Here is a 10,324-nt window from a genome sequence, read left to right on the forward strand (position 1 = left end):
TGCCTACCAGGAACCAGAGCCAGAACTTGGACCCTCTCAGAGAGGCACAGGGAGCAATGGCCTATGAACACTTTACATTTAAAGTGTCATAATTGCCATTGACCGCGTAAGGACCCAGAAAGGTAGGTGAATAAAAACAGACTGATGTTTGGTTACACTTTACAATCTATGTCCTCAAAAAGAGCAAAATATCTCCCCCAGAAAGAAAACAAACATGCACTATGTCATCCAACTATCCCCTCCTCCCCTTGCAGGGAGTGGGAGCTACCCTGGGTGAATTGGCAGCCCATCACCCCAGTTCTTGAACTGATGTACTGGCAGTCAGATATCGCCTTTGGCCTCAAATTCCTGTAATGGATTTTTGCTATGTATGGCTCTTACGGCTTGTGTTTTGTGAGGTGGCCAGGTTTATTAGTGTACAGGCACTGCATGCACCTAGGGTTCCCTTCCCCTAGGTGCTCCATAACCCTTATGTTTCAGCGTTACAGTATCTTCCATGGGGCATTCGAGATTCACTTCCCGTTGAGAACTTCCTCGCTTGTGGTTGTCTTTGTCCTTGGGATCTGTCAAGGTCTTGGGGTCTTTCCCTCTTGCCCCCGGGTAAGGGCGTACTGCGGCTAGTGCAACCAGCTTTACTATCAACGTGGTGGCTGATGTTTCTATCTGACTACTAGTTTACTAGTTGTGTGATTTCGTGGGTTTTTGTTTTCAGTTTTTGGCGTTTTCACCTGTTGTAGACAGAGGTGGTCTGCCTAGATCCATATTAGGCTTGCCTAGGTTGTATAGGAGGTCCTCCTCTGTTGCCCCCCTAAGGTTTCACAACTGCTACTGGCAGTCAATTTGCCTGCTTCAGACAAGGTTCTGTAGCAGGCAAAATGCTGCCCTCAGTGCCTGAGCTTCCCATATGGCTTATTCACCCTACAGGCCCTGGAAAACCCCTTTGGGCTCGGTCGTACCATGGATACTTCTTCCGAGCCCACTCTCATCTTGTGGAAAGTTAAAGGTTATTCGTCGCCCCTGCCTCAGGGAGACGATCATCCGTACTGCTTCTGTCATGCTGCCTTTTGGGTTAGGGACACCTACAACCCAAAGTCTTGCGGGACTTGTTCTCCACTTGAGCTTCAATTTACTTGTCCTTTATCTGATGATCTCAGGGATTAGGCGATGGCCGCATTGCATGCATGATTTTCCTTCTTGCAACAGGCCAGGTTGGTTGCCCGGTTGGAGGCCCAGGAGCTCGCTTTGGTTTTAGGGACTCGGATTTGGGGCAATTGGTCGCTTTGGCCTTGGTTCCGTATGCACTCCCTCTTTCTTCCCGGGTGAGCATGGTTCGCCCTGTGCTCAATCCTTCTGCCTCTCACCTTATATTCACTTGCTGTTCATTGTCAGCTGAATCCAATGCATTTTTATTTTCTTGAAACCCCCATTCAGAGCATGAACAGCATCAAAATGTGCTGTCCATTGTGTGTCAGACAGATGTTTGACCACAAAATCTTTTCCTAAAGATGTCAGTGCATTCCAACAATGAGTAGAATCAGCAAAAAATGAATATAAATGCTGAACAAAGTCAAAGAATTTGACAGTCTGTAGACAACACTCTGCTGCTTTTAAATCCCCTACCAAGTTCAGGCTGTGTCTGGCACAGGGAACATATATGGCAAACGCAGTGAGTTGATGAATTCGTGCTTGCAATCCAGTATATTGTCCAGACTTATTTGAAGCATTATCATATGACTGACCATGGCAGTTTGATAGTCGAATTTTGTTCTCATTTAGAAAATCCACATTAGTGTCTGTTAGATCCTTTGCTTCATGAGAAAAGATGGAGATAAACATCAAGAAACGTATTTATTTATAATGTATTTAATACTGACAGTAAATGTTGCTGTGTGTACTCAACTATTTGTACTCATCTATTTGTGCTTGCAGGGGTTGAGCTTTGGCTCTTTGGTCCTGTCTCTCAACTGTCAATCAACTGGTGTACAGATTCCTGAGCCTACTGGGCTCTTATCATATCTACATTTGAAACTGTGTATGGAGGCAGCCTCCACCACATCACTGCCTAATGCATTCCATCCGTTAACTACTCTGACACTGAAAAAGTTCCTTCTAACGTCCCTGTGACTCATGTGGATACTCAGTTTCCACCTGTGTCCCCTTGTTCGCATACCACCAGTGTTGAATAAGCTATCCTTGTTTACCTGGTTGATTCCCCTGAGGATTTTGTAGGGTGTGATCATGTCTCCCCTTACTCTTATGTCTTCCAGTGTCGTAAGGTGCATTTCCCGCAGCCTTTCTTCGTAACTCTTGAGTTCTGGGACTAGTCTAGTGGCATACCTTTGGACTTTTTCCAGCTTCGTCTTGTGTTTGACAAGGTACGGGCTCCATGCTGGGGCCGCATACTCCAGGATTGGTCTTACATATGTGGTGTACAAGATTCTGAATGATTCCTTGCACAGGTTCTTGAACGCTGTTCTGATGTTAGCCAGCCTCGCATATGCCGCAGACGTTATTCTTTTTATGTGGGCTTCAGGAGACAGGTTTGGTGTGATATCAACTCCTAGATCTTTCTCTCTGTCTGTTTCATTAAGTACTTCATCTCCTATTCTGTATCCTGTGTCTGGCCTCCTGTTTCCACTGCCTAGTTTCATTACTTTGCATTTGCTCGGGTTGAACTTCAACAGCCATTTGTTGGACCATTCACTCAAGTCTGTCTAGGTCATCTTGTAGCCTCCTACTATCATCCTCTGTTTCAATCCTCCTCAATCCTTCAAGCCATCCTTCAATCCAATCCATACATCTCAATGTGTGTGAGATGTCTGGAGTGGAATCTACACTTATTGAATAATACTTTAACTCGTATACTTCTTCAAGAATAGTACAAAAAACCTGTTGTCCCATTAATTCAATAAATTCCTCTCAAATATTTGTAGATAAATATGATGGATTCCCTTTTCCAGGATTTCCATACATTTTGGTATGTTTTTCCAAGAAAGGGTCAAATTCACTCGGCAGCTCTAGTATACCTAAATAGTTACAATTTTTTGCTGACCCAATAATCTGATTTTCTCCATGAAATGGCAAACCTCTAGTGGCAAGAAAACTAATTGCAGAAACCACACGTGTCAACAATTTATGCAATATTCCTCCTGCTCAAGTAATAAAGAATCTTCACTTCCAGTTTCTTTATGCCTCGTAGCCTGGTGGATAGCGCGCAGGATTCGTAATTCTGTGGCGCGGGTTCGATTCCCGCACGAGGCAGAAACAAATGGGCAAAGTTTCTTTCACCCTGAATGCCCCTGTTACCTAGCAGTAAATAGGTACCTGGGTGTTAGTCAGCTGTCACGGGCTGCTTCCTGGGGGTGGAGGCCTGGTCGAGGACCGGGCCGCGGGGACACTAAAGCCCCGAAATCATCTCAAGATAACCTCAAGAAGATGCCTTATCAAATATGCTATCATGCACTTTCGATGTTCTCCATTTGCATGTTTTACAATAACATTGCTGTGCTTCCAGTCATTGAACCTCCACTGTAGATTCCCCCCTTGGACAATAGGCAACATACAAAGTAGTACAAACAACCTTGGGATGGTGAATAGAGTAGCCATTCACGTTTCACATACTCACCATCACTCGGTTCACGTTTGAACACACAGTTTGATAAATACCTTGCCTTCATATTCTCTACTCTAGCTGTTTTATACACTCTGCATGAGTTTGAAAGGTTGCTATAATGATTTTGACATGATGAGGAGCCCGCTATGAATCCAGTAATCTATTGTGTTGTATCATTAGTGTTCCATAGCCCCAAATCTGTCTCTTGGATTGCAAACTCCTTTACTGTTACAGATTTTGGTATTTCCTCTTGTAAAATATCACCAGTAGTAGCAACAAGCAATGATGGTATGCCTGCCAAAACTTTTTTTTTTTTTTTTTTTTTTGAGATATATACAAGAGTTGTTACATTCTTGTACAGCCACTAGTACGCGTAGCGTTTCGGGCAGGTCCCTGGAATACGATCCCCTGCCGCGAAGAATCGTTTTTTCATCCAAGTACACATTTTACTGTTGCGTTAAACAGAGGCTACAGTTAAGGAATTGCGGCCAGTAAATCCTCCCCGGCCAGGATACGAACCCATGACATAGCGCTCGCGGAACGCCAGGCGAGTGTCTTACCACTACACCACGGAGACTGTTTCTGCAAACTGGATGATTGGTAGCAAGAATGGATATAGATGTGGATGCTATATCTGATGGAATGGTATGAGTGGTTGTCATTGCACATGTGTTGAGCCACAATGTTAATTTTGAAAGTTTTCCTATTTTCTCTTTCTCCTCTGCAGCTCGCTTCCTATTCTGTGCTCCACTCAAAACATTACGTTTCATTTCTGCTGAAAGGATTATTCACCTGGAAATATATATCATAAATATTTAGAAATTAGTCCCACATCAGGAGGTAGGGTTATATTATATAAGTGTACTTGCAACAAGACCTAAATATTTAAACATTCTGCTTCCATAATGAACTTGTCCTATGCTTGTGAGGCGCCTGTGTAAGTGCCCATCGGGCCCATGCGGTAAGATGGCTCTGAGACAGCAGGCTTCCGAAGGACCCTCCTTTGTTGGTGGACGCTTGGTTGGTTAGGCTGGGGGTGCATCACGTTCTGTGTCCGATAGCTGCTTTACGTCGCTACCTGCGGGCCACCGGTTCTGTGTTGTGGACACTGTTTGGGTTCATCAGGTTTTCATGGTTCTCTGTTCTAGGGGTCGTCTTTCTCAGATTGTCATTTGACGAAATGACAAATGACAACGACATTTGAGATGAGCTCAAAGACGAAAGTGCTTGTCTTTCTCTGTCATTAAGTCTAGCCAGTCTGTGGTCTACCCTTTTGCCCATGATGTACGAAAGTACGCTTTCAGCTGTTTTGGGGAATATGTCTTGGGGGGCCAATATTTGGGCGCTGGGGTTTTGGAGATTGAACAGGGTCCTGGCTGCCAGGTATCTCGTAAATGTCCAGGTTCCTTCGCAGCCTTGTGTGGCCTTGGGATACCTGTCGCAACCGTCTATCACTCTTCCTTGTTTTGAGACCTGTGGTGTTACATCCTTCCTGGTAAAAGTTCCTGTTTGTCTTCTCTGGGGGCAGTTAGCTCCCCCCCAGAAGACCAGCGTTGAATGTAATGAAACACCAGTTTCTGGGTGAGCCCCAGAGGCTCCCTGACACCCTCCCTCCCTCCCTCCCTTCGGTCAGTGGGTTTCATCATTCAAGAACTGGGGTAGTAGGCTGCTTGCTCACCCGGGGTAAATCCCCCATCCCATGAGGGGGGGGCTTGTTGGATGATATGTTGCTTGTTTGTTTTCTTTCTGAGGGAGATATTTTGCTCTTTTTGAGGACATAGCTTGCAAAGTCTAACCAGAAAGTGGTTTGTTTCGATTCACCTACCTTTCTGATCCTTACCCAGTCGATGCAATTATTACATACTTTAAATGTTAAGTGCTCATAGGCCAGTGCTTCCTGCACCTCTCTGAAGGGGCCAGGTTCTGGCTCGTGGTCCCCGGTAGGCAAAAGAGTCTGTGACTGATGACCTCAAACTAATATATCAGTTCGGAAAGCTTCAAGGAGCCTCCTGGGCTCACCCAGAAACTGGTGTTTCATTACATCGAATGCTGGTTTTTTGTCATGATGGTCACTGTTACTATCACCCATGGGCGACGTATGGGTGCCCTGGTTTCTACGCAAGACATTTAAATTATACGCTGTATTACTTCATATGAAGGGATGGGTAATCTGAACCTTTTTACCTACCCCATCTTATAATGGGATGTGCAGGTAAAGCAGGCATTAAAATATGATACAGTATTCTAAGGTGAAGTATTGGTTTATAGTTGACCAGACCACACACTAGAAGTTGAAGGGACGATGACATTTCGGTCCGTCCTGGACCATTCTCAAGTCGAATCGACTTGAGAATGGTCCAGGACGGACCGAAACGTCGTCGTCCCTTCAACTTCTAGTGTGTGGTCTGGTCATCTTACTTCAGCCACGTTATTGTGACTCATCGCCTGCATATTGGTTTATAAAACAGACATCGGTGTTAAATATATCGTTATAAATATAACGAATAAAGATTAAATAAAAAAAAATCCCACTTGAAGCATCTCTGAATTCAAAGAATTCTTTTCTCAAACAAGTCTGGTCTGGTCCCATGTATTTTGCCAAATTAAAGTTGTGTATTTACTTTTAATCTTAGAAACTTAGATGCATTAATTTATGACTAGTACTGTACTATTCATTGTATTTTTGTGTAAACTTTATGGTCCTTTCTATTTGCATAGCTGCATTTTAAGATGCTCTTTTCATAGATTCTTTCTAATGATACTTGTTTCATCCCTGGGTAGGTTGAGGAAATGTTTCCTGCTGTGGATGCTGAAGTTGTGAAATCTGTACTGGAAGCCTCACGAGGGAACAAAGAAGCTGCCATCAACTCCCTTCTCCAGATGCAAGATTCCTGAGCATTTTTTCTTCTAACAAGAATGAGCACCATTTACACACACATATATATATATATATATATATAATGTGAAACTAATATTTTTTTTTTAAGAACTATATTACCTCTTATTTAAGTAAAAAATTATTTCTTTCCAAATATAGATTATAACTTTGCATTTTTCATAGTTTAATCCAGGTTCATTGACAAATTTCTTGTTAAATATTTATTTGTTAATTACTTAGTAGATAACTGTAATGTTTAAAAAGGCACGCTTAGTTGTATTAATGTTTGTGTATGGGTTTGTTACGATTAACCATTATTTGGTTATGTTGGTGGTGGTCCTAGTGCAGTGAACATCTCTGCTGACAGGAAGTAATAAGTTAGGTGCAATATATTTGATCATGTTAGCACTCTATAACTCTTGTATTGAGGGCAGATTTTTTATTTTGTTCCTTATTTGTATCTGAATATATTAAAGTATTTATCTCAAAAGAACATACTCCTTGTGCTGAATTTGAATATGACCTGATATACTATATACTGTATAAGAAAGGTTTTGGACAATTATGAGAGAATACCTGAATTACAGAATATTACGTGTGATATAATATGCTTCAAATTTTGGGTGCTGATATACTTTCATCAGAGGTTAACATTTTAATGTGAGATGTCCTGTCATTCACTATCCCTGTAGATAGTGAATGACGGCCGAGCGGACAGCACGCGGGACTTGTGATCCTGTGGTCCTGGGTTCGATCCCAGGTGCCGGCGAGAAACAATGGGCAGAGTTTCTTTCACCCTATGCCCCTGTTACCTAGCAGTATAATAGGTACCTGGGTGTTAGTCAGCTGTCACGGGCTGCTTCCTGGGGGTGGAGGCCTGGTCGAGGACCGGGCCGCGGGGACACTAAAAGCCCTGAAATCATCTCAAGATAACCTCAAGATAGATGTGTTTATATTCAAGGTACAGTGCAACCTCGATTTGGCGAATCTCCAGTTAAGCCGCATACTTTTCAGGCTGGATTTTTTTCACCCGATTCGACGAACCAGGTGGTGTACTGCTTTGCTTAGGATGTTGGGTCAGTTCACAGACTGGTGGAAATATTTCCCCATCATGTCACTGGATAAAGTGTTAAATTCCTTTCATATGACAGATTGAAATGAAAATTTTCCTCATTGAAATCTCCCTCCCACTCTCATTGCTTCTCCCTCCCTCTCTCCTTCCCTCCCTCACTCCCTCCCTCCCTCCCTCACTGCCTCCCTCCCTCTCTGCCTCCCTCCCTGCCTCCCTCCCTCCCTCTCTGCCTCCCTCCCTCCCTCACTGCTGCCCTCCCTACCTCTCTGCCTTCCTCCCTCCCTCCCTCACCGCCGCCCTCCCTACCTCACTCATCACCTTAGGCAAATTAGGCAAATTTGGCTTTGCATAGTAGGCTGAGAAGTGCATTCTGGCTACTAGGTACGACATATATATATATATATATATATATATATATATATATATATATATATATATATATATATATATATATATATATATATATATATATATATTTATTTATTTATCACTCAAGTACAGGCGACTGGAAGGTCATTACCTCTTTGTTCCCATAGCGTCTGAGACGCATTGCCCTTGGGGCAAGAGTGCCTTGGGATTTCTCAAGGAATTGGGTTCTAAGCTCATTGACGTCACCAGAGACCCAAGGGCTTCCAGTTTTTTGTTTCAGCGCCTCAGTGTGGCGATCCAGAGGGGAAATGCTTGCTGCGTCCTCGGTTCCTGCCCGGAAGCGGAGGAGCTTCAAGAGATCCATAACCTTTAGGCATTTGTCTTATATAATCAATAAATAAACATAAAACAATCCAACCCAGCCTAGAGTACATAAGAAACACTATCACCAAAAAACTCTCACACCTCAGCGAAACCCATCTACACCGGAGTAACTGAAGGTTCTCCCTCTTCAATATGGTATCTTCAGGCCACCAAGTTAGAAATGTTAAATATCCCAAAAGAAATCCACAGGGAAATAGCAGTTCGGTTATATAGACTACGTCTAGGTTACAGATGCAACTGGGAGTCTGGTGAACCCAGACAGTGGGAATGCATCTTCTGCCAAATAATCACAGAGAAACCACTACTTATTATCTCCTGGAATGTGAAGCCACCAACGACCTTAGAAGAGCTTTAAGAGTCCCTGAATCTTGCAGTAACCACCCTGAAGCCATCAACACTGCCACTCTTCTGGTCAAAAAAGGTGTCCAGCAGGTGGACATCCTCATAAATACTGTCAAGCAGTATCCTCCCTCGCGATAGCAGCCTGACGATTAAATGCGACCTCAGCACACAGTATATATTTACTATACAAAAAATCTATCGCTTACGGGCTATTCATGTCCGTGCCACCTCTTGGGTGGCTTAATCTTCATCAATCAATGAATCGAATAATCACCCACACACCAAGATAATGTTATTAAAATAAAAGACTAAAACCAGTGCAAAAAGAAGGAAACTACCTCCATTTAAAACCCATATATATCACAGTAACAAGGTTATCGTGAATAACTGAACGCAGTTATAGGCTCACCATAGCCTGTGCTACATGGAAATTTTAGTTCCGAGTTGCTAAATCTAAAACAATTAATAATCTTCAGTCTAATTTTAAGAGCGGTTCAGTACGGATGTTTGAGAGAACAGAGAATCTTCTTCAACATCCACCAACTAAAATGTAATACTCGACGTGTCCAGTTCCTACTAACTCCAAGAGCTTCACTTCGACACAGAGCAAACAGGCAGACTCCAACCTCATCGAGCTTCCTCGACCTATTGTCTTATGTATGACCCTCTGTCCTGCGTGGCAGTGAATACTAGCATTATCCTCAATTTAATAAGACCTATCAAAATCCTCAGATTAAGCAAAATTGTAATTAATTTTGTCAATAAAGATGCTAATAATAATAACTCGTTCCGCACCGAGCTCTTCGACTCCGCCCGCATATAGAGAGCCACACTCTACAACTCTCACCCCGCATCCGAGCTCTCTCTATCCTCGGCCTCACTCAGCTCTCTTCCCTGCTCCAGGCTTCGTCTCATCTCCTACGACACTTAACTACACTTCCAACAAACCAACTGCTGTAACCAAGACTATTAAATAAATATAAGAAACCTTCTAAACTATATTCATACGCAGCAGTTATATATACGCACAGGGTTTCGGGCAAGGTGTGGGAAAAAACACTTAGACTAAAAATGAATACTAATTGAGATCAAAGCATAAATTGAAAAAAAAATGGTGGAAATCAGCAGTAATACAAGTTGGTTACCAAACAGTATTGTTTGAAAATAGCAAGACATGGGTTGACATTTAGGGGGTAAGGTAGGTTACATAGAGTTTATTAGGTAATACTTAATTTTCCTCTTAAACTGATTGAGGAAGATTAAACTGATTGATTAAACGTTGACATGATTGGGAAGGTCATTCCACATTCTGGGGCCCTTGATTTGTAGAACATTTTTAGTTTGGTTAAGGCGCACACTTGGAAAATCAAATAGGTATTTGTTTCTGGTGTGGTGCCCATGGGTTCTGTTACAACCTTCTAGGAAGCATTTAAGGTCAAGATTGGCATTACAGTTCAGAATTTTAAGAGGCCTTAACACAATAAAATGAAAGTTGTTCAATTTCAATCAAACTTTATTTGCTAGTTGTATATGAAAGGGGCTTCAACTGGTCCAAGTCTCAGTATCGTAGCATACATAGGAAGGGAGAAAAAAAAATGAATTGTTAAAAAAAATTCCAAAATGGTCAAAAATTTACATCAAACAAGTGATAACTGAAATCATATCT

General features: G+C 42.5%; 1 protein-coding gene across 4 annotated transcripts in view; it reads left to right on the forward strand.

The window, feature by feature from the left end:
• LOC123745442 (toll-interacting protein) overlaps positions 1-6,984 on the forward strand; it is a 148,294-nt gene extending 141,310 nt beyond the window's left edge. For all 4 annotated transcript variants that reach the window (XM_045726024.2, XM_069300873.1, XM_045726023.2 and 1 more), the window contains one exon: positions 6,395-6,984. In XM_045726024.2, coding sequence (XP_045581980.1) covers positions 6,395-6,508 — 114 coding nt within the window. In that variant the 3' untranslated portion in view covers positions 6,509-6,984. The remainder of the gene's footprint in view (positions 1-6,394) is intronic.
• Positions 6,985-10,324: the final 3,340 nt, after the last annotated feature.

The sequence above is a fragment of the Procambarus clarkii genome, chromosome 44 (assembly GCF_040958095.1).
Source record: "Procambarus clarkii isolate CNS0578487 chromosome 44, FALCON_Pclarkii_2.0, whole genome shotgun sequence".
NCBI classification, from domain to species: domain Eukaryota; kingdom Metazoa; phylum Arthropoda; class Malacostraca; order Decapoda; family Cambaridae; genus Procambarus; species Procambarus clarkii.